Raw genomic sequence first — 22,033 nt, forward strand, 5'->3', positions numbered from 1 at the left:
AAGCCTTCTCCTGGCAACTTAGGGCAACAGGACAAGGGCTGCCCGCGTGTCCAGCCCTGTTGCTCTCCTGGCGCTGAGAGGTGGGTCCAAGCAGAGTTGATCAGTCCCTGCCTGCCCTGCCTAGGTCTAGCCAGGGTAGGCTGTGTGTGGGAGAGGACCTCGGGATCTGCTGGGGTGGAATGGAGGTTATTAAAGATCTAAGTGAGGAGGGGCTGGGGTTTGGATGCGGGGTGAGGCCCGAGAGCTCACACTTCGTGTAGGGCGGGTGCCTGACCTCCCGCAGGGCAGTGGCCTTAGTGCCCCACCCCTGCCCTGCGCAGTATTTATTGCTAAATTATTGTCCAGGAGGGGCAGCACTGGGCTTGGCCCCCCGGGTATTTATTGCTGTACATAGTGTATGTTTGTGATATATAAGGTTTTCTTTATTTTGTATATGATCAATAAACCTTTTAAAGAGACTGACAGGTGCTTCTTTGGAGTGACGCGATGGGCGGGGCCGGAAGAGGTGGGGAGGGTGGGAGCCCGGCTCACGCATGCGCCCTGGGTGCGGCCTGCCCTGCGAGGCGGAAGCGGAAGCGCGGGTCTCCCGGGGAGCCATGGCAGCCGGAGGTCTGAGCCGCTCCGAGCGCAAAGCCGCGGAGCGGGTGCGGAGGCTGCGGGAGGAGCAGCAGCGGGATCGCCTCCGCCAGGTACGCAGCCGCCGCTCCCCGGCCCAGCCATGCCCGGCCCCCGCTGCCGCTCACCGCCCGCCTGCCCGCAGGTGTCGCGCATCCTGAGGAAGGCGGCGGTGGAGCGCAGCGCCGAGGAGGTCCGGCTGCTGGCGGAGAGCGGGGACCTGGTGACGGAGTTGCAGGGCCGGAGCCGGCGGCGCGAGGGCTTAAAGCGGCGGCAGGAGGAGGCGAGTTCAGCGCGCGGCGGCCGCGGGCGCCTCGGGTTTCGGGAGCAGCCGGGGCGACGGGCGGCCCAGGGTGGAGCGACCCGGGGCGGTGACCACCCTGGCGTCTCGACAGGTGTGCGACGACCCGGAGGAGCTGCGGGGGAAAGTCCGGGAGCTGGCCAGCGCCATCCGGAACGCCAAATACTTGGTCGTTTACACAGGCGCGGGAATCAGCACGGTAGGGAGGGAGGCGGGGGCTGGTGGGGGTGCCCCTTCTGGGAGGTGGACCCCAGGACGGAGTACACGCTCCAGTTGGGCAACTCCCCAGTCGCGAAAAACTCGCCTTTAAAGCAGCTCTAAGGTTTTTTCCTTTTTTAGAAAAACACGAAACGACCAAAACTTACCTAAGGTAAAGACTTCTTAAACGCTTGGCCTCTATTACAGCCAGTTAAAAACAAAAAAGGAGATACAAATGGGAGGTAGTAGCCAACTGCTCTCAGGCACCCCCAGGCTATGTGGACAGAGTTAAGCCCCAAATGGTCTTGTGATTCTCCACTATGTTCTCTCCATGTTGAGGGAGGATACATAAAAAGTGACACAGTAAGAGTCAGAATATACCAGGTGAAGGAGAGAATTGCAATGTGTTTTGAGAAGTTTCACTGACAAGCTCTCCTGGGCTGTGAGACATCACTGGCTTCGAAAATGTAGCTGGCACCTTGTCCGTCGAGTCTAATGGGTGAGTGTGGAGTGCTAGGCACGCCTGGGCATAGCAGATCTGAACGCCAGGTGATTTCTGTTCTCAGGAAGCCTTTAGATGACAAGAATCAGGCATGTGAACAAACAACTGTAAGGTAAAGCTGGCTGTGCTGGGTCACTAGAACAAACCCAGACACACACACCCCGTCCTCATGGAATTGGGAAACCTACCTGGGTTGGCTTTTTGTGGGAGGTGGCCATGAATTGGGCCTTGAAGAAGAGAAGGTGGGAATGAGGCACTCCAAGCAAAGAATAATAGAGGCTCAGCAGCAAGAATGCAGAAAAGGAGTTCACTGTTGACATAAATACCTGGAGCCCTTGGGGTTTGGGTCTCCTACCTCCACAGTCACATGTGAAAGTCCAGTCATGCTGGGCGCAGTGGCTTACGCCTGTGATCCCAGCACTTTTGGAGGCTGAGGCGGGTGGATCACGAGGTCAGTAGTTCGAGGCCAGCATGGCCAACATGGTGAAACCCTGTCTCTACTAAAAATACAAAAATTAGCCAGGCATGGTGGCGGGTGCTTGTAATACCAGCTACTTGGGAGGCAGAGGCAGAAGAATCACTTGAAACCGGAAGGTGGAGGTTACAGTGAACAGAGATCTCGCTACTGCATTCCAGCCTGGGCGAAAGAGCAAAATTCCATCTTAAAAAAAAAAAAAAAAGTCCAGTCATATAATTATATAGCAATCATGTGACCTCTTACAGAGAGCTTCCAGTGGCAACTGAGAGCACATGCAGCTCGTGGATTTCAGTTACTGTTTGAGGTTCCCCTTTTGAATGTGACTGTCTGAATACTGCTGTCCAGGGCGGGTGTGTGTTTCTGAGTTTAAGCAGGAGTTGGGAAATGACTTCCCCAGCAGGAAACACAAGACACCTTTATCCTGTCATGTCTTGTCTGTCCTTCTCTGGGCCTCAGTTTGTTTCACAGGATTGGAAACCTGGGAAGTTAGATGCTTATCTCATCTGGAGAGGTGGTTCTGCCTTTGTTAAGGTGGAGTAGGAACCCTTAGCATCAGGATATGAGAATGGACATTTGCCTGCCCCCACCTAGGGATTCACCATTTGCTAAATGTGTGAGCTGTGGGCTTGGCCCTGGGGACACTTAGGAACATGACTCGTCTTCTCTTGCCATGTGGAGGACACCTGTGCCACAGAGCCCAGCTTTGTGCTTGGTGCCAGAAAGGCTCCCAGAGGGTTGTGTTTAGCCTGGAAGGATGAGCCGGACCAGGCGGGAAACGGAAGTCCAGGTAGAAGGGAGGGGCCGAATTGCGGTACACACCATATGGGCTCAGGCAGGTCAGCCTGTGGAATGAATAGAGGCCAACGTGCAGGCCAGCCCGGACTAAGCAGGAGGGACGATGGCTCCCTGTTTCTGGGAATTCTGCCAGTACCTACAGTGGTGCCTTTTACTTGGCTTGCCTTTTTTCTTGACATGCAGGCAGCCTCTATCCCAGACTACAGGGGCCCTAATGGAGTGTGGACGCTGCTTCAAAAAGGGAGAAGTGTTAGGTAAGTGGGTCAGGCGTGGCCTCCCACATGGGCTGAGCAGGGGCAGTGTGGGCCCGAGCTCCAGCTCCCCTCACCTTGCCTTCCCTCCGCCTGGCAGTGCTGCCGACCTGAGCGAGGCTGAGCCAACCCTCACCCACATGAGCATCACCCGTTTGCATGAACAGAAGCTGGTAAGAGCCCAGGGCGGCTGGTACACTTGGCAGAGCACATTGGTGCCCAGTGGGCAACTGCATCCTACCTCTGTCTGCCGCTTGACTCCCATGATGAGCACCCACCAAGCGGGTTAGACCCCAGGTTGGATCCTCCCCTACTTCCTCTCCAAGACAGAACGGCAGCGCCCCCTCTGAACCATCTCATCCACAGCCAGCCTCAGGCCCAGAGCTGTTGGTGGCCTTTCCCCTTTGTGATTCCTTTGCATTTTTCTGTGGATCTCAGAAGCCATCCTAGTCACAGGGGAGGCTTGTAGGAAGTCTCTGGGGACCTTCTGCTGAACACCCTCAACCAAGGCGCGGGAAGGGGTTGATCTGCTTGGGTCCGCAGGGACCTGAAACATCATGACCCACGAGAGCATGGATCCAGGGCGGAGTGGCCCTTGCCAAAGCCCGGAGCCACTTCCCAACCTTGCTGGGACGGTGCAGCCTCTTGCCCTCCCAGCCACTCTGGGTGCGTCAGGGCTGGAGGAAGGGCACAGCGCCACCCACCATAGGCCCTCTTGAGTCTTGATGGTTGGACCTATGGTGTGTTGTACTTTCAAAGGCTCTCTGTGGGGTCAGAGTTGCTCTTGGTCTTGGGACCCATCTGCTGGGTTCAGAACAGCCTCGCTGTGGCCAGCCTCTGACGGCCCTTCCCACTCCACCTTCCAGGTGCAGCATGTGGTGTCTCAGAACTGTGACGGGCTCCACCTGAGGAGTGGGCTGCCACGCACGGCCATCTCAGAGCTCCACGGGAACATGTACATTGAAGTGAGCAGTCCTGAGGGGACCCGGGAACTCCATGGGCAGGCGGGTCCCACTCACTGTGCCCTCTCCTCTTCAGGTCTGCACTTCCTGCGTTCCCAACAGGGAGTACGTTCGGGTGTTCGATGTGACGGAGCGCACCGCTCTCCACAGACACCAGACAGGCCGGACCTGCCACAAGTGTGGGGCCCAGCTCCGGGACACAATTGTGCACTTTGGGGAGAGGGGGACGTTGGGGCAGCCTCTGAACTGGGAGGCGGCAACTGAGGCTGCCAGCAGAGCAGACACCATCCTGTGTCTGGGGTCCAGCCTGAAGGTGCGTGCCAACGACACCATGAATGAGCCGAGCCCCCACCTGCCCGAGGGCGTCCAGCTCTGCGGCCCAGCACTCTACAGCCTTGCCCCTTGTGTGTGCTGTGTCTGTCCGTCTGTTCCCACAGGTTCTAAAGAAGTACCCCCGCCTCTGGTGCATGACCAAGCCTCCTAGCCGGCGGCCCAAGCTCTACATCGTGAACTTGCAGGTAGCTCGTGCGCTGAGAGCCGCGTCCTTAGACCTGGGCCTTAGAAGGCAGAGCCAGAGACACCCGACACCCATGCACCAGGGCAGTCTGATAGGGCCCCCTGTGGGTGTTCAGGGAGCAACAACCGAGGCCACAGGGGCCGAGGCTGACAGGCCACTGGGAAGGGTTGGGCTGCTTTTACCCTCACTCGGCTTTCCTTGTCCTCAGTGGACCCCAAAGGACGACTGGGCCGCCCTGAAGCTACATGGGAAGTGTGATGACGTCATGCGGCTCCTCATGGCCGAGCTGGGCTTGGAGATCCCTGCCTATAGCAGGTGAGTGGGCCGCCGCAGCAGCCCGCTTCCCCGCACCTCATGTGCTGGGTCTTGTCTGTCTTCTCTCATGAGCTGAGCGTGGAGGAGGCTCTGAGGTGTTCGCAGCGGTGTCTGAGGCATGACTGAGGCGTGGTGGTCTCCAGAGGGCCTGACCTCGGTGTTTGGCGGAGACCGTGCATGGGCCACTCCTGCGCCAGCTGATGTGATGCACAGAATTCCTGAGGGGAGAGGGATTCTGCCTGCATGCTGCTGCTCCAGGCCTCCCCATGGAGCTCTCCGAGATGCCTGGTGGGAAGTGTCTCGAGGGGACGTGCACTCGGCAGTCCGGTCAGACAGAATCTGTGTGCTTGGTTTTGGGAGTTGGCGTATTTTGGGAAAGCCTAAACTTGTGCCTTAATACAGAATTTGTGCTAATTTAGACTTGGTGTATGTATTGAGTAAAAAGTTTACACTCTCTTTCTCTGTGAATTTTCAGGGTCTTATAGGGGAAATCAATAACTTCTTTTAATCAAAGGGTTCAAGAATTAAGGATCCCTTCGCCTTCTGGGCCTGGCACTTCTTGTATGTTATGTGTGTGGTGTTCTGTGATGTGGGCTATCGTGTACTGTATTTTTTTTTTTTTACATTAACTTAGCTCATTTTCCTTATCAGTGCTTATCTGTATCTTAAGTTATGATCTGTGGTTCTACATCTCAGTCAGACACATGGTTTCTTCACGGTGTCGTCTGTAGGCCACACCTCCCTAGTCAGCTGGGAAAGGGGAGAGGGTCTGGTCCACCTGCCCCTGGCCTTACAAGTCGAAGGTGGGGCCCAGAGTTGCTAGCGACTCATCCCTGGAGACGGAGGCAGCCCCGGGGCCACTGCTGCCCCGCCCTGTGTGTGCACGCTGCTCAGTGGTGGATGAGGACCTGGAGTTCTGAGGAGACCAAGCTAGCTAATGTGGGCACTGACCTTTAGTGACTACCTGAGAGGTGACCTCTCCCACATCCGTTCTGCAGCTTGGTAACAAGCTGCCACCAACTGGAACCCAGCCGCGGTTGACACGGGAGGGAAGGGGATGGGAAGGCAGGGACCGCAGACAGCTTTCCCGAGCTGGGGCGGGTGTGACTGCGAGATGCTCCCAGGCCTGCCTGATGCAGCTTTCCCTTTTTGGCAGGTGGCAGGATCCCATTTTCTCACTGGCGACTCCCTTGCGTGCTGGCGAAGAAGGTAGCCACAGTCGGAAGTCGCTGTGCAGAAGCAGAGAGGAGGCCCCACCTGGGGACCGGGGTGCACCGCTTAGCTCGGCCCCCATTCTAGGGGGCTGGTTTGGCAGGGGCTGCACAAAACGCACAAAAAGGAAGAAAGTGACGTAACCTGGTGCTCAATGAAGAACAATTGGCACTTTGCAGATGGCCAGTGTCACGGTGAAGGCTGGGTTGTCCCACAGGTCTAGTGAGAACTCTGGGGATGACATTTTCACCATGACATCTTTAGCCATTTGTCCTTGTGGAAGCCCCTTGCACTGCTGCGGTTGTCTCCTGATACAGCTTGGCCATCGAGGACACCTCCTGCCCATTCATCCTCGATGTCAAGAGGTGGCAGCCGCCCCTTTCTGTGAGAACGGAACTCGGGTAATTTCAGCCCTGGCCGGCAGAGGAAGCGCCCAGCGGCCTTCCCTCACTCACCAGGCCAGTCTCAGGGCCTCACCCTATTTCTACTACTTACGAAAAAGTGTGAACTTTGTAAAACCCTCTTCCTGTACTGAATGTACGGTGGAGGGGTGGCTCTGAGCCTCGGCTTTATGCAGACCTTTTTATTCCTATTAAACATCTCTCTGCACTGGCCTCCAGTGTCCGCGAGTGGTTGGCGCGGGCTCACCAGGCACAGGTCCACTGCCTGGCATTGTGGTCCTGGCTTAAAAACTCCCGTGGTTGGATGATGGATACTGTGCCAAAAAATAACAAGGAAAAAAAAATCCTGCTTGGGACAGCGCCCCGTGGGGGTTCACGGAGGCGGCGGCGGCGGCGGCGGTGGAACGCCCGGCGCTCCGCACTACCAGGCCCGCCCTTTGCCAGGTGAAGGCCGTGCGGAGAGGCCAGGTGTGGGCCGGGGGCGGGGCTCTGGCCGCGCGGCACACGCCATTGGCCGTGCGTGTGGAGGGAGGTGGGACCACCAGGGTCTCACGCTATTGGCCGTCCACGGAGGTGCGGTGGGGCGCGGCCTTCGAGGGCGGGGCTCGGGCCTGAGCGCCTGTGGCGGGGCGGGGACGACGGGGGCGGGGCTTGGATGGGCGACTCACGCCATTGGCTGTGCGGAGCGGGTGAGGCCCGCGTGACGGCGGCTGCGCATGCGCCGGGCGGGTTTGGGGGGGGGGGGTTGGGGCGGACGGCGGCGCTCGGAGTCGCCGGGAGTTGCCAGGCTGGCTGCGCCGCCGCTGCGGAGCCATGATCCGGAACGGGCGCGGGGCTGTTGGCGGCGCAGAGCAGCCGGCCCCGGAGGGCAGGCGCGCCGTGCGGGTGTGGTGCGACGGCTGGTGAGTGCAGGGCCGGGGCGGGCCGCGGGGGCGCCGGGGCCGACTTCTTTCCGGAGCGCTGAGCCGGCCGTTGCACAGGGACCGGGCCCGCGTTCTGGGTAGCGTCCGCGTCCGGCGTGGGCCGGGGCTGCCAGGCTGCGAGGCGCGCGCGCCGGGAGGGTCGGGCTGCAGAGGCTTCGCGCCCTGCCGTGGGCGCCCCCGTCTGTGTGGCGGGGGCCTCGCCCAGTCGCGACGACCCGTCCCGTGCAGCCACCGCGCTGAGATCCGGAGCGAAGGCCTCCCCGCTCCGCCGTGACCACCAAACCAGCCTGCCCGGCTCCGGCCCAGGGTTCCCCTGGCCCCTGGGCGAGCGCCCCCGTAGCTGGACAGCAGGTGTGACCCGCCTGTTCGGGACCCGCAGTGAAGCCCGCGGGCTCCTGGGTCCTCCTCCGCGGGTCTGGAATGCGATCGGCCTTCTCTCGCCAGACAGAGGGCATTGTTTTAAGAAAAGTTTGGGTTGTCAACAAGTGAAAGGAAGATGACCTTTACTGATAATTTGCTGTCTCTGATCCTTTCACGTGCCTAACGGATGGCACGTGAGTCTGTGAAGAAAGCGCCTCTATCAGGTTAGCCCTTCCCAGCAGAGCAAGCGGGACCTTGCCCTCTGTGTCTGAGCCACCTCTTGGGAGGAATGTGGCTTTGTGTCAGTGGACTTTGACCTTGCCGGGAGCAGGCCCCAACCCCGTGTGCTTATAGGCTGCAGGGACTAGACCCAGCACCATTCCAGGCTGTGCTCCACTGGCCCAGCCTCTGACCCCTCCTCCCCTCCAGCCTGTCCAGGGCCCACCAGACTTGACCCTGCATGTCTGCTGGGGCTCCGTGCACTGTGGCAGGGGTGCTGGGTGTCCATGCTGGGAGGAAGCAGTGACACTCATGGAGCAGCTCTGTGTACTGCGTCGGGCTGCCAGGGTCACATCTCTCCTTGAAGAGGCAGGGACAGCTTCATCCACTCTTGAGGGGATGGGCAGCTGCTGTAAAGAAGGGCCGTGGGGCCCAGTTTGTGACAGGGCTGTGTAGCTTTGGGCTTGAGAGTTCATGTGTTACCAGTCCCAGATTTGTGAATGAAAACTCTAGAACCAGGTGGCAAGGCAGTGGCTGCTCATCCTGAGTGAAGCCTACTAAGCTTCAGAGACCTTTGGGGTGGAGGAAACAGGATCCTCAGGGCCAGATTCCCAGGGCCACCTTCTGTGGTCGGGTTTGTTTGGGGTTGGCCCCAGGGACTGTTCACTTGTCTCAAGGCAGTCGAGCATCAGATCCCACCCCGAGAGTTAACACTGGCTTATTTTGAAGTGACTGCCCAGGGCAGTTTATATTTGGTGAGGGGATAGGACAGGGGCAGAGTGCTGGGAGGTGTGGGACACAGGGCCCTGCAGCTTTCAGTGGGTTCCGGTCCGTCCTACACCCACCAGTCCTCTGGACCCCGCCAGGCCTTGACGTCCCTGCCCCCGCTACCCTTTCTAGATCTGGCACAGGGGTCCCACCATCAGGCCCAGGAGCCAGTGGGGTGGAGAGCTGAGCACCTGCACCCTGAATCCCAGCCCCAGGGCCCCCAGCAGCAACTTCTCATAGCACTTCCTAAGGAGTCCTCAGAGGAACAAAGCTTTGTCCTGAAGCCAGAGGGCCACCTGGTTCCCACCCTTGGCATGGGGACCAGCCACTCTCTCTGTCTCCACAGCTATGACATGGTGCATTATGGCCACTCCAACCAGCTGCGACAGGCACGGGCCATGGGCGACTACCTCATCGTGGGCGTGCACACTGATGGTATGCACAGGCAGCCTCGCCCACCCACTGCCCCACAGCCCTCCTGTGGGTTGTGCCTGTTGACTGAAAGCCTGCAGACCTGGGACTGCCTTGCCAGGACATAGCTTCACGGGAGGGCACTGTAGCCTCACCCAGCCGGCCCCAGCTGAGGATGGCCTAATGCCTGTCCCATCTTGCACTTCCTGTCCCAGCTCAAGAGAAGGGGCACCTGCTCCTCACCGCCACCAGCATGGCTCCCAGTCCCTCAGGGGCTGAGCGCCTGCTTGTCAGAAGGAATCCCTGCCTTTGCCTGAGACTCTCAAGGGGGAGAGAGCCACCCAGTTGACCAGCACTAGTGGGCTAAGGACTGGCAAGAGACACAGCCTGCCCTCCACCAGCCCTCATGTGTGGCTACAGCTGGGGGCTGAGAAGGGGCCTCCTACCCGAGGGGCCGGGTGGGCTGGGGTCCCCAGTGCCCCCCTTGTTCTTTTCCTAGAGGAGATCGCCAAGCACAAGGGGCCCCCGGTGTTCACTCAGGAGGAGAGATACAAGATGGTGCAGGCCATCAAGTGGGTGGATGAGGTGGTGCCAGCGGCCCCCTACGTCACCACACTAGAGACTCTGGACAAATACAACTGTGACTTCTGTGTTCATGGCAGTGAGTGTCGGGGCTGGGGCCTGGGGACCTGTGGATGTTAGCTGGCTCAGGATCAGATCTGCTGGTGGGACAACCGGGGACAGGGGGCCTCCATGCCCTTCGAGCATCTGAGACTACCTAGAAATGGGCACATGGACACCAGGGCAGGCCAGGGGCTTGGAAGGTCCTGGGCCCTGAAGGTCCTGTTGGCTTTGGGTTAAGGATCCTTGTCCTTGTGTGTTACTGCTTAGATGACATCACTCTGACCGTAGATGGCCGGGACACCTATGAGGAGGTAAAGCAGGCTGGGAGGTACAGGTGAGTCTCCACCTCGGGCCCGGCTGTCCAGGGAGCTGGGCACGGTGCTCCCCCCAGCTCGTGCTTTGCTATTTCCTGGGAGCCCATGATGGAGCGTCTGAGTCCTGGGAACTCGAGGGATGGGGGCAGCGTTGTGGGGTGCACCTGGTGGCCCTCGCCATTTGGTGCTGCAGACTCATGGCCCCAGAGCTCCAAAGGCACAGCTTTGTGAGGTGGTGGCTGTTGAGCTCGGGGGATGTGGCTGGCACTGCCGGGGAGCTGGCACTGTATCTCAGTTACCAAACGTCAGGGAGCACAAGGCCAATGGCTCCTGCATGGGATGCTGCAGCTGGGAATTCGCTCGGCCACGGATGCTCACTGGGGAGGACGTGGGCATGAGGGAGGCAGGAGCAGAGCCACCACCCCAGTGCCTGCCCTCTCCATACCATTGCACACCTGTGCCCCAGCAAGGGTCCTTTCCATACTCCCATCCCTCCCTCCAGTCAGTAAAAGAATGGAGGCCTGCCAGGCGTGGTGGCTCACGCCTGTAATCCCAGCACTTTGGGAGGCCGAGGCGGGTGGATCATGAGGTCAAGAAATCGAGACCATCCTGGTCAACATGGTGAAACCCCGTCTCTACTAAAAATACAAAACATTAGCTGGGCATGGTGGCGCGGCCTGTAATCCCAGCTACTCAGGAGGTTGAGGCAGGAGAATTGCCTGAGCCCAGGAGGCGGAGGTTGCGGTGAGCTGAGATCGCGCCATTGCACTCCAGCCTGGGCAACAAGAGCGGAACTCCATCTCAAAAAAAAAAAAAAAGAATGGAGGCCTTCCTCACGTTCCCAGCCCAGGTTTTCTGTCGTGGCCTTGCACAGGGAGGGGACCCTCAGTCTTCGGGCAGCCGTAGGTTCTGCCACAACAGGGCCGCTAGTGTCCCTAGTGGTGGTAGCTGGAGGCAGAGCCTTGCAAGTGCCCCAGGAAGAGACCCCGCTCCCTCTCTGTCCCCCAGAGAGTGCAAGCGCACACAGGGGGTGTCCACCACAGACCTCGTGGGCCGCATGCTGCTGGTGACTAAAGCCCACCACAGCAGCCAGGTGAGTAGGGGCGGAGTCCCCGAGGTCCCCGGGTCCAGGTCGCCATGGGAAAGGAGGAGCATCTCCCTGCTCCCTCAGGGCCCTCCTGCCCACGCTCCCGTCCCCGCCTGGTCCTGGGGTGGCCACACCTGGAGTGCCGGCCTTTCAGCCCTGCTCTGCTCTTCTGTGCAGGAGATGTCCTCTGAGTACCGGGAGTATGCAGACAGTTTTGGCAAGGTGAGTGGGGCCATGCAGGGGAGCTAGGCACACAGCTACGGGAGCTACCCTCAGCCGCCTGTCCCAGCCATCCCTTGGGGAAGGCCAGCCCAGAGCCTCACCATCCACCCTGCTCCCTCTCTTCCTGGTGCTGGCCAAGCAGTGACCGCCAGGCTCAGCGACTGATGGGCACTGGGAGGGAGGGCAGTCAGGTGGTGGCACCAGCTGGCCGGTCACAGCAGCCACTGCTTGGAGGAGGAGCAAGGAATGCCCGTGGACAGGTGGCCTCTAACCAAGTGGCCTGGTCCTCTCTCCCTTTGTAGCCCCCTCACCCGATACCCGCCGGGGACATACTTTCCTCAGAAGGCTCCTCCCAGGTGACCAGACGGTGGTCTCAGGGTGCCGGGTCCCTCCCAAGGGCTGTGTGCACCGGCCACCTGACTCTGGGCCTCCTCCTGGCGGGCAGTGGCTGGGCTGAGGTGGTGTCAGCTGTGGTGCCTGCTATGGCTGTGGGGTGCGCCACAGTCCCACCTGCCACTTGGCCTGGCAGTGTGTCCCCTGCCCGAGGTGACTGCCTGGAAATGGGGTTGCTGGCAGGCAACAGATGAGGGTTTGGTTACCTGGCAAGGGCAGCACCTGGGAGGCCTCCCCTGCCAACCTGCTCCCTCTCTTGGCTTACAGTGCCCTGGGGGGCGGAACCCCTGGACTGGGGTATCCCAGTTTCTGCAGACATCCCAGAAGATCATCCAGTTTGCTTCTGGGAAGGAGCCCCAGCCAGGGGAGACAGTCATCTATGTGGCTGGCGCCTTTGACCTGTTCCGTATCCTCTGGGCCTCTGCTGCTCCCAATGTGTGCCACGTGGAGTGGGACCCAGGGGCCTCACTTGACTCCTTGGGGCCCCCAGACTGGGCTGGGTTGCAGGGGAGCAGCTGTCAGAGGGAGGATGGCGGAAGGCCCCTGGGCACGAGCTGTTGGAGGGAGGATGGCGGAAGGCCCCTGGGCACAAGTTGTCGGGGAGTCGCCCCCTGCCATTCCTGTCCTGGTTACTTCTTAACCTGGGCACAGACATCGGGCATGTGGACTTCCTGGAGAAGGTGCACAGGCTGGCAGAGAGGCCCTACATCATAGCTGGCTTGCACTTTGACCAGGTCACTGCCCAGTGCCCTCTTGCTCCCTGGGCCCCTGGGCAGCTGATAGGCCCTCGAGGGGGCCCTAGGGGTTGGTGTCAGGTGCAGGTGGTCTCTGGGAGGAGGAGGCCCGAGGTGAAGTCAAAGGAGACCCTGGGGGGTGATCATGGGCTTCTGGGGTCCAGGGCTGTCCTGTCTGGGCACCCCCACAAGGGCGGGCATCCTCCTCGACCTCTTCCCACAAGGGACAGCAGGGAGGGGTCATATCCTGTCCACCTGAAGTCTCTGGGCTGAGCCAGCATCACTCTGGCCACAGGAGGTCAATCACTATAAGGGGAAGAACTACCCTATCATGAACCTGCATGAGCGGACCCTGAGTGTGCTGGCCTGCCGGGTGAGTTGGGGCCGGGAGCCAGCCCAGGAATGGGGGGACATCCCTACAATATCTCCCTACCAAGGGCTCCCTGAACCAGGGCAGGGCCACATCCAGCACTCCGAGTTCTGTGGCACCTGCCCATGCCTGTTTGGTGAGGCAGGAGTTGGGGTGGCCAGATCTCCAGGTGCTGTTCCTTATCAACTCACCGAGAAGCCCAAGGGGTCTCCAGCCTGCCCAGCCCGTCCCTGCTACTCACTGGCAGCCCCACCCCATGTCTGGACTGTCTCCCACCATTCCCTGGCCCTGGCTTAACAGTAGCAGGGACCAAGCAAACCTTTCTGCCCACTGTCCCCACAGTACGTGTCAGAAGTGGTGATTGGGGCCCCATACGCAGTCACAGCAGAGCTCCTAAGTCACTTCAAGGTGAGGCTCCACATGGGCTGGGAGCGCTGTCTGGATGTGGGCTCCTAGGTGGGGCCTAGGAAGTGCCTGGGCTGAGGAAGGGGTAGGGTCCGCTCTCCCAACCCCAGGGCCTGTGCTGGGCTGTGGGTGGCGACAGTGGCTGCCTCCCTGGAGAGGGCTCCTGACCCCCCTCCTTCTCCAGGTGGACCTGGTGTGTCACGGAAAGACGGAAATAATGCCGGACAGGGATGGCTCCGACCCGTACCAGGCAGGTCATGATGGCCCTCACTGGACACAGGGGTTGCCATTGGCACTTCCCAGCCACTTAATGCCTCACTGTGCCTGCCTGGGAAACGGGCACAGTGGCCACAGCTGCTCTGACTGCACCACTCCCACGGGACCCTGGGTGCTGGTCTCTCTTTGGGACAGGGCACTGGATGGGTCCTGGGGAGGTCAGTAGGGACCTTCATCCCCCTCTCCTCTCTGGACCCCCAGGAGCCCAAGAGAAGGGGCATCTTCCGTCAGATTGACAGTGGCAGCGACCTCACCACGGACCTCATTGTCCAGAGGATCATAACCAACAGGTGAAGCTGGGAGGGGCCCCTTTGGAGCCATCTCGTAGGCGCCCTCCACTAGACTCACCCTGCCCTCCCCCCAGGTTGGAGTACGAGGCACGAAACCAGAAGAAAGAAGCCAAGGAGCTGGCCTTCCTGGAGGCCGTCAGGCGGCAGGCGGCCCAGCCCCTGGGAGAGCAAGATGGTGGCTTCTGACCTGGTGGAGGCCCTGGCCAACCCTCACCCTGCTCTGCTTCTGCGCCTTCTACATTTGGCCATAGGACTCTGCACCGCCCTCTCTAACTGGCCTGGCTCTGGAAAGGCTGGTGAGGACTCTGCCTCCTGCCTGCCTTCAAGGTGCCTGGTTCACAGCAGGCTCTCCGCCCTTTCAGTGAAGCTGCTCAGCGAGGGCATCCAGCACCTGGACAGAAGCCACACTGCCCACCCAGCTGTGGTGGGAAGTGCAGAACAGAGGGCTTTAGGGAGCAGTGACCGTCACCCCTTTAGTTCTCTGGGTGCAGACCACGCCACCTCCCACTTGGTACCCCCCAACACAGTGTCCTGCCACCTGGCACCTGCTCCAGGAAAACATGCTTGCCTTCCTCCCTGGCAGCTTCCTGGCTCACCTTATGGACTCTATTCTGTTTGTACATAATGGCTAATGTAAATCTTTTTGGTATAACCGAATAAAGCCTGGTGGCAGTGCTGTGCGGGGTTCCCTGCCCTGCTGGGAAGGACTGGGGAACCACCCACCCAGCAAGGAGAGCCTCTTGGCCCTTGTGGGCATCCCCAGAATGGCAGGCACCCTCCCTAACTTCTTCCCACAAGGGACAACCGGGAGAGGGCGTGCCCCCACCACGCACCCAGCAGCCGGTAGGGCAGCGAGCAGCCTGGCATTGAGTGGAACCTCAGCCTCCAGCCCTCCAAAGGGGGGCTGCCCCCTATAGCAAGGGAAGCTAGAGTAGGAAGGAGAACCAGGGCTGAGGCTCCTTGACCCTGCAGGGGCCACGTGATCTCTCCTTCCTGCACCCCTGTCAGGGCCCCCCTGGAGCAGCCCAGAGGCCAAACAAGGCTCTTATGGCAGCCTCCACTGTCCTCTGCTTTTGTGAGGTCGACCTCACCACCCAGCAAAGGAGCCAGAGGCGAGGTGCACCGAGGCTGTCCCACAGCCCAGAAGGCAGCGTCTCGCCTTGCTCTCCTAGCCAGGGGCCAAGGTGTGAAGCACAGGCAGGCCATCCTGGTCCCACCAGGCCCCCACCTTCAGGAGTGGGGTGGTGCCAATGCTCCCCCTTGACCCCTGGGCTTCGGGGTCCCCTGAGCAGAGGAACCAGCCTGTCCCCCAAGATTGGTGCAGGGGCAGGGGCTGCCTGGGCCCGAGGCTGGGGGAGGGTGGAAAGGCCCTGAGTGTGCTGCCTGTGGCTGGCTCCGTTCCCTTAGCAGCACTGGAGGTCAGGGCCCACACCAGTGGCCCAGAGACTCAGCCACAGAGGGAGAACCCACCCGTCTCCCACCCTCAGCTCCGGGGAGGCATGCTCCAGGCCTCTGGGGCCAGAGCTCAGGCCCCCAACTCTTGCCCCCTTGGACCTGGCCTGGCCAGAAGGGATGGGGGCAAGCGGAAGGCAGCCAGGGGTGCCAGCCCATGCCCTCACAGATTCAGCTCTCAAGTGTGGGTGCAAAGGAATTGGTGAAGACACTGAGGACCATGCCAGCAGTGGCCCTGCACTTGCCCCCAGGAAGCACCAACGCTAGGTTCCCTTGGGCTGGGGTTCGGTCAGGCATAGTTCCTGGCCAGCTTCACCCGGGGATCTGAAAACCTCTGGGCTGCCCAGGCCAACTTTGCCCTGCTGCCGCACACCCCGCTGCCCTCTCCTACCCAGTCTTGGAGACTTCCAGGCCCGGTACCCCTCGTGGTCCGACTGCCCATCCTCCAGCACCCCTCATTCCGAGGCCGGCTTATTTATTTATTTACCATTAACTGCAAGGTGGGCGGAGTAGGGGAGAGCTGGAGCGCCATCCCGCGCCCCGCGGGGTCCGGAATCCCCGAGTGGGACGGTGGGGGCGGGGTCCCCAGCGGTGCCAGGCGAGGTCCGGGTCTGGGGTCCAGGCTCAGGCGGCGCGGCAGTCGGCTGCGCGCAGGGACAGGAAGACATCCGCCTTGCACTGGAAGGTCCCGAGGCCGTCGGGGAGCCGCTCGCACCTCTGCAGGTTCGGGGCAACGTCCTGGACGCACAAGGCCTGGGGCGGGTGGGCGGAGGCTGAGGGGCCGCCGCGCCCCCACCCCTGTCCTGCCGCCGCCCCCCGACAGCTCCTGGCCCACCGGACTCACCAGACTCCGCAGCCTGGGGTGCAGCTCGAGGGAGGCGCCTGCCGGGCCCGGGGGCTGCGCCCCGCTGTGGACCTGGGAGCGCCGCGCGTACGGGGACCTGCGGAAGCCGGACAGCAGCCCCGCAGCGCGGCCCACGGAGTAGGAGTTGCGCCCCGCCGCTGACTTGTACCACGCGAGGCCAGGCGGCGCCAGCAGCAGGCACAGCGCCAGGGCGGCGGCCGCCAGTGTCGCCGGCCGGGCCATGGGGCTGTGGGCGGGCGGGCAGCGCGTCGGGGCTCAGAGCAGCCACCTCCCGGGCCGCCTTATATCTGCGGTGGGGCGGCGGCGGGGGCGGGCGGAGGCTGCCGAGAGGCCGGGGTGGGCGGACTGGCTGGGGGTGCAGCGGGCGCGGGCGCGGAGGACTCGTCGCCCCTCTCCATCCCAGAGGAACCAGCAGCGCGGGTGAGCGCCGGAGGCGCGCAGAGGTCTGGCGCTTGGTGGAAACCCGACGCCCCCTCAAGCTTCCCACCCAAGCCGCTCGCGCCCTCCAGGCCCGGCCTGCGTGGGCCTCAACGGGAGCAGGGGAAGGCCCACGGGCGCCCAGCCCTAGGAATCGTCCCCCAGGCGGTCCGCAGTACCCCTGAGGCTGGAGAGGACTGCACAGTGCCCAGGGGGCGGTTTCTCCCACCCTAAGGGAGATTCTTGGCCGAGGCATGGGAGTCCACGCGGCTTGCGGGGTCCCTCATTTCTTTCGTGCCCATCAGGGGAGGTTCCACCAGCAGGGCTGCTACTGGCCGGGTCCTCTGGGAGCAGGGCAAGAAGGCCAGGCACTGACCTCAGGAAAGCCACATGAGGCACTGGAGCTCTAGGATTCCTGGCCTAGGATTGGAGGCCCCTCCCTGCCCAGCTCTGCCCCTGCGGCCGGTGGCCTGGAAGCTCCTTCCACCTACGTGTGCCTGGCACCTTCTTCATTCACGCAGCAGACATGGAGGTCCAGACAAACGGGAGGTCAGACAGTCCCCCATCAAGGAAATGGAGCTGGCGGCAGAGCGCAAAGGAGTTGCTCCAGGGATGAAGCAGAGGCCTGGGGAATGTTTTCAGAGGTCTCCAGAATTCTGGGCCTGTCTGGCAGGGTACACAGGCTGAGGCTCTCGACCTGACAGGACCCCAAAAGGGCCCTGAGCTTTCATAGGGGAGGCAGATGGCGGAGCAATGCAGGAGACGGAGCAGAGCCGGCCCAGGAGAAGCCCCTGCCGCGCCCAGGAATCACAGAATTGGAGAAATCCAGGTGGCTGGGAAGCCAAGAGGCAGGCAGTTGGCCACAGTGGGTTCAGAGTTGAGCCTGCACATCCTGTCATTCAGGAGGAGGCACCAGGAAGGACGGAGGCAGAGCACATTCCCTAGGAGAGGCTCCATCTCCCAGGAGACGGTGGGCACTCCAGGAAGGGGGACAGGCAGGGGCCTGACCCCACTGAGCCTGGGGAACCCGAGCCAGAGAACAGCCAGGAAGCTCTGAGGCAACAGACCTCTCACCCGCGTCACTGCGGCCCCTGTGGGTGTCCCAGCCAGCTGCATCCTGACTCTTCAGTGTTGGCACCCATGCCAAGATCCAGACTTCGGTGCCTGCCCAGCACTGGCCAGATGTAAGTTTGCAGAGCCGCCAGGAGAAGTTCTGCAGGGCACCAGGCAGGACTGCTGGCCACTCTCCTGGCAGGTGCCATTCAAGCTCACTGTGCCCTCACCACTTCATGCTCTCCCCAGGTCCTGGTCACGTCCTCTTTTAGATATGTCCTCAGGACAGGCACTGGCACTGCAGCCCTGACACCTGTGTTTCTGGGTTCCATGCTTCCCAGGTATGATGGTGAATACTGTCAACTTGATAGGATTGAAGGATGCAAAGTACTGTTCCTGGGTGTGTCTCCGTAAGGGTGGTGCTAAAGGAGATTCACATTTGAGTTGGTGGACTGAGAAGCAGACCCACCCCCAATCCAGGTGGGCACCATCTTATCAGCTGCCAGTGTGGCCAGGATACAAGCAAGCAGAGGAACGTGAAGGACTGGACGGGCTGATTCCTCTGGCCCCCATTTCTCTTCCATGCTGGGTGCTTCCTGCTCTTGAACATCGGACCCCAAGTTCTTCAGCTTTTGGACTCTTGGACTCACGCCAGTGGTTTGCCAGGGGCTGTCGGGCCTTTGGCCACAGACTGAAGGCTGCGCTGCTGGCTTCCCTACTTTTGTTTTGGGGCTCAGACCTGCTTCTTGGCTCCTCACCTTGCAGATGGCCATTGTGGAACTTCACCTTGTGATTGTGTGAGTCAGTTCTCCCAATAAACTCCCTCCCTAGATACGTCTATCCTGTACGTCCTGTCCCTCTAGGGAACTCTGACACAGATTTCTGGTGAGTTCTGGTCTAGTCCCCAGGGTGCTGTGAGGAAGGAAGCAAGTGTCAAGAGACTCACACTGGGCACGGGGCACTTGTCCTGTGCATGCCAAGGGCTCCCTAGGTTATTGGACACAGCCTGTGCCATCTCCATCCAGAAGCAGCCTGAGGCCCTGGGGCTGGGCTACCGCTCCCCCAGCAGCCCTTCTGCTATTATGGTGAGCAGAGGCACCCCAAGGACCCTCCCAGGGCCACCCTTCCCTAGGCAAGGGACCCTCAGACATTTGTGGACATACTTCCCAGTGTCAGGACATCAATCCCTACACTGCGAGGGGCCCAGCCCCAATGAGGAGCTGCCTTCAGTCCCAGTGAGAGAGAAGGGATGGAGAGAACAGACGCCCGCTCAGAGATGGTGGCCTTCAGTCTGGAGGGACCATGAGCAGCAGCTGGCAGCTGTGCATGACCAGGGTCCCTCAGAGCCAGCCCGAGGAAGGGTTCCAGGGCCACCGCCAGGCTTCCAGCAGGCAAGAGCATGCCCCAGGCCCTGTCTCATCCTGCTCCTTGACTCAGGGTTTGATGTGGGCCTTGGCAGTGTTTCACGGAGATGTTTATTCATGAGTTTTCATATCAAAACACATGGAGACCGCATCAATATGCCGAGAACACAAGCACCCAAAGGCCTCCGGCAAGATTTGAGTAGTTTAATGAGTTTTACTTATTGGATAAAAGTGTCAACATCGTGATGGAAAAACAAACGAAGCTCCAGCCCTCGTTCCACCTTGTTGAAGCCCAAGAGAACTGTCCCCAGCAGTGACTACAGCCATTGGCGCCAGCATGAGGAGGGGTCTCAGGACGCCACCTCCAGCGAGGGCAAGGCTGAGCCCTCACTCCTTGAACTTCCACTCCTGACGACACATGGGGCAGTGCTGCTGCACCTGCTGTGCGTGAAGCCACTTGAGGATACAGTGCATGTGGAAGCAGTGGGAGCACTGGCCCCACACCAACGGGCAGTCGTCACCGGGCACCTTGCCTGCAGGGGGGTGGGGGGGGAGAGAGGATGGGTGTGACCAGGCTGGACACAGAGCATGTGACAAGTCAGGCAGGGGCGCAGGGAGGGACCCTGGGCAGTGTAGTTTCTCATGTTTCAGAAAAGCCGAAATCAGGAGAGTTACCCAATCAGTCTCCTGACTAGACTGCCCTCAGGCAAAGAGCAGCAATGACCAAGGAACGCCAGACAGGAGGCCCCCACCCAGGACAACTGCAGCAGGCACTCATCTTGCTCAGAGGATAGCCGGGGGCCTCTCTGAGGCAGCGCTATCGGGGAGGAGGAGCTCTGGCCTAGCCCACCTTGTTTCCCCTGTGCTTGAGACTGCGGAAAAACGGCATTGTCTGACCTACAAGCCCTGGGGACCATCTGCAGACACTTGATCTGTGATGCCAAGAAGGTCATATGAATGGTCAAGGCACCAAGGAGACTCCCATCTGGGTAGTGAACCAGTCTCTTGATCAAGGGCAGGCGGGGTGGGCCTGGGGACCTGGAAGACTCTTCCTAGACATCCGGGATTGGGTGTGCTGCTCGGGCGCTGGAAACAATGTGCTGATGGGCAGCTGTGGATGGGCCCTGCCAGCCAAACAGCACTGCATCCATCTCCTTCCCATCTGCTAACTCAAAGGGCTCTGCCTCCCAGGACAGGCAAAGGCTGCGGGCACTGGCCCAGACACCTAGAAATGCTTTCTCCACGGAGAGGGCCTGGCACAGAGAAGGGTGCTCGCATCACCCACGATCAAGAGAAACAAGCACCCCTGATCTCCAAGGACCTGAAGACCCCATGGAACAGCTGCGGCCAGCTGAGCACAGCAAGTCCTGGGGGAGGGCTCATTGGGACAAAGGTGCTGCCTCATTCTAGTGTGTCCGCCACGTGATGCTGGCCTGGGGTGTCTGATGAGTCCGAGGATGCACTGAGGGTGACTCATTCGAGGACCTGCCCGTCTCCCTGATTGCATTTTTTAAATTAAAATACCTCTCGGCAACATTCATTGTTCCCAGAGTCCTCTGGGATACGGAATGGATTCATTGTTTACCAGCCTCAGGCTCCCAGGGTCTTTGTCGAATTTAGTCACTCCAAATTTTTCACAGGACTTCAATTTTAGCAAAAGAAACCTGGGGCTGCTTATCCTCTATGGAAAGCACATTAGACTTGTCAAACACTGTGCCTTAAAACTGACTCACTAAAGGGTGGGCGGGGTGGCTCACACCTGACATCCCAGCACTCTGGGAGGCCGAGGCGGGCGGGTCACCTGAGGTCAGGAGTTCCAGACCAGTCTGGCCAACATGGTGAAACCCTGTCTCTACTAAAAATACAAAAATCAGCCAGGCGTGGGGGTGCATTCCTGTAATCCCAGCTACTCGGAGTCTGAGGCAGGAGAATCGCTTGAACTCAGAAGGCAGAGGTTGCCAGTGAGCCGAGCTGGCGCCCCTGCACTCCAGCCTGGGCGAAAGAGCAAGACTCCAACACACACACACACACACACACACACACACACACCCCCACCCACACACCTCCCCACCCCCACCCCCCATGAGTGTGGTGGTGTGCTATCTGGCAGGCTGAGGCAGGAGGACTGCTGGAGCCCAGGAGTTCAAGTCCAGCTAGGGCAACATAGTGAGACCCTGTCACTAGAACAACAACAGAAACAACGAAAAATGCCGGGCGCGGTGGCTCACGCCTGTAATCCCAAGCTGAGACCGGCAGATCACAAAGTTAGGAGTGAGACCAGTCTGGCCAACATAGTGAAACCCTGTCTCTACTAAAAATACAAAAAAATTAGCCAGGTGTAGTGGTGTGCACCTGTAATCCCAGCTATTTGGGAGGCTAAGGTAGGAGAATTGCGTGAACCTGGGAGGCAGAAGTTGCAGTAAGCTGAGATCGTGTCATGACACTCCAGTCTGGGTGACAGCAAGACTCCATCTCAAAAAAAAAAAAAAAAAAAAAGCCTCTATTATCAATATGGGCATTCACCTGGCCCCACCAAAATACACCTGGTTACCTGGGTTAGTGAGAAGGAGCTTCTCAGCTCTCCCCATTCCCCACTGTCCTCTGGGGAGTTTTTCCTGTCCTCCCTGGGCAAAGCCCTGGCCCTTGCTTCTGGTTTACATTCATTTTGGTGTCATGAAAAACCATTTCATTGGTGTAAAACTCTGCTTTCATCCTAAATGTAATCAAACATCTCCACTTTACAGAACTTCCTGGGGACAGAGAGAGAATGCAAAAGACACTATAAAGAATGATAAGCCTGAAGATAGAGCACCCTGCAAGGAAACATACCACATTTTTAAGAGATTCAAATGTCTTGAAAAAGTTAAAGTTGGATAGAGGAGGGGGTTTGTAGATTACAGGGCTAAGAAATGGATTAATGAAAAAAAAAAAAAAAAAAA

General features: G+C 59.9%; 4 protein-coding genes across 13 annotated transcripts in view; 2 read left to right on the forward strand and 2 right to left on the reverse strand.

Annotated features, from left to right (window-relative positions):
* The first annotated feature begins 529 nt into the window (after nt 1-529).
* On the forward strand, nt 530-6,760 carry SIRT7 (sirtuin 7). 3 transcript variants are annotated; one of them, XR_004257701.1, is made up of 11 exons: nt 530-689; nt 761-898; nt 1,011-1,115; nt 3,073-3,143; nt 3,241-3,313; nt 4,007-4,105; nt 4,179-4,415; nt 4,540-4,620; nt 4,828-4,934; nt 5,410-5,495; nt 6,091-6,203. XR_004257701.1 is itself a non-coding variant. In XM_032241314.1 (10 exons), the coding sequence occupies exons 1-10, from the start codon at nt 534-536 to the stop codon at nt 5,417-5,419; spliced, it is 1,077 nt and encodes a 358-aa protein (XP_032097205.1). In that variant the 5' UTR covers nt 530-533; the 3' UTR covers nt 5,420-6,230. The 3 variants fall into 3 exon arrangements, 2 of the variants coding, with proteins under 2 accessions (XP_032097205.1, XP_032097204.1); XM_032241314.1 differs by having other exon boundaries at nt 5,410-6,230; XM_032241313.1 differs by lacking the exon at nt 5,410-5,495 and having other exon boundaries at nt 531-689; nt 6,091-6,760.
* Nucleotides 6,761-7,218: 458 nt separating this feature from the next.
* On the forward strand, nt 7,219-14,623 carry PCYT2 (phosphate cytidylyltransferase 2, ethanolamine). Of its 6 annotated transcripts, XM_032241307.1 has the most exons (14): nt 7,231-7,449; nt 9,164-9,252; nt 9,728-9,889; nt 10,120-10,186; nt 11,175-11,259; nt 11,431-11,475; nt 11,778-11,831; nt 12,136-12,274; nt 12,520-12,602; nt 12,898-12,975; nt 13,315-13,380; nt 13,562-13,627; nt 13,855-13,943; nt 14,018-14,623. In XM_032241307.1, exons 1-14 carry the CDS (start codon nt 7,361-7,363, stop codon nt 14,127-14,129), a joined length of 1,224 nt encoding a protein of 407 aa, XP_032097198.1. In that variant the 5' UTR covers nt 7,231-7,360; the 3' UTR covers nt 14,130-14,623. The 6 variants fall into 6 exon arrangements, with proteins under 6 accessions (XP_032097196.1, XP_032097198.1, XP_032097202.1 ...); XM_032241308.1 differs by lacking the exon at nt 11,778-11,831 and having other exon boundaries at nt 7,232-7,449; XM_032241309.1 differs by lacking the exon at nt 9,728-9,889 and having other exon boundaries at nt 7,303-7,449.
* Nucleotides 14,624-15,837: 1,214 nt separating this feature from the next.
* Nucleotides 15,838-16,558, reverse strand: NPB (neuropeptide B). The gene is made up of 2 exons (XM_032241318.1): nt 16,240-16,558; nt 15,838-16,148 (listed from the first exon to the last, which is right to left on the reverse strand). The coding sequence occupies exons 1-2, from the start codon at nt 16,480-16,482 to the stop codon at nt 16,020-16,022; spliced, it is 372 nt and encodes a 123-aa protein (XP_032097209.1). The 5' UTR covers nt 16,483-16,558; the 3' UTR covers nt 15,838-16,019.
* A 2,720-nt stretch (nt 16,559-19,278) lies between these two features.
* The window catches only part of LOC116525496 (anaphase-promoting complex subunit 11), a 6,682-nt gene continuing 3,927 nt past the window's right edge, over nt 19,279-22,033 (reverse strand). For all 3 annotated transcript variants that reach the window (XM_032241326.1, XM_032241324.1, XM_032241327.1), the window contains one exon: nt 19,279-19,627. In XM_032241326.1, the coding sequence (XP_032097217.1) occupies nt 19,482-19,627 (146 nt within the window). In that variant the 3' untranslated portion in view covers nt 19,279-19,481. The remainder of the gene's footprint in view (nt 19,628-22,033) is intronic.

Source organism: Sapajus apella, unplaced genomic scaffold (assembly GCF_009761245.1).
Source record: "Sapajus apella isolate SASKATOON/1434 unplaced genomic scaffold, GSC_monkey_1.0 scaffold48, whole genome shotgun sequence".
Taxonomy (NCBI): Eukaryota; Metazoa; Chordata; class Mammalia; order Primates; family Cebidae; genus Sapajus; species Sapajus apella.

Bases quoted from the DNA above. Each gene is read 5' to 3' on its own strand.
- SIRT7 (XM_032241313.1), top strand. From the start codon at position 534: ATGCGCCCTGGGTGCGGCCTGCCCTGCGAGGCGGAAGCGGAAGCGCGG. The intron at 3,144-3,240 runs GTAAGTGGGTCA...TCCGCCTGGCAG, and splicing joins CAAAAAGGGAGAAGTGTTAG to TGCTGCCGACCTGAGCGAGG. The intron at 3,314-4,006 runs GTAAGAGCCCAG...TCCACCTTCCAG, and splicing joins GTTTGCATGAACAGAAGCTG to GTGCAGCATGTGGTGTCTCA.
- PCYT2 (XM_032241305.1), top strand. From the start codon at position 7,361: ATGATCCGGAACGGGCGCGGGGCTGTTGGCGGCGCAGAGCAGCCGGCC. The intron at 7,450-9,163 runs GTGAGTGCAGGG...CTGTCTCCACAG, and splicing joins CGGGTGTGGTGCGACGGCTG to CTATGACATGGTGCATTATG. The intron at 13,381-13,561 runs GTGAGGCTCCAC...CTCCTTCTCCAG, and splicing joins AGCTCCTAAGTCACTTCAAG to GTGGACCTGGTGTGTCACGG.
- NPB (XM_032241318.1), bottom strand. From the start codon at position 16,482: ATGGCCCGGCCGGCGACACTGGCGGCCGCCGCCCTGGCGCTGTGCCTG. The intron at 16,149-16,239 runs GTGAGTCCGGTG...CACCCGCCCCAG, and splicing joins ACCCCAGGCTGCGGAGTCTG to GCCTTGTGCGTCCAGGACGT.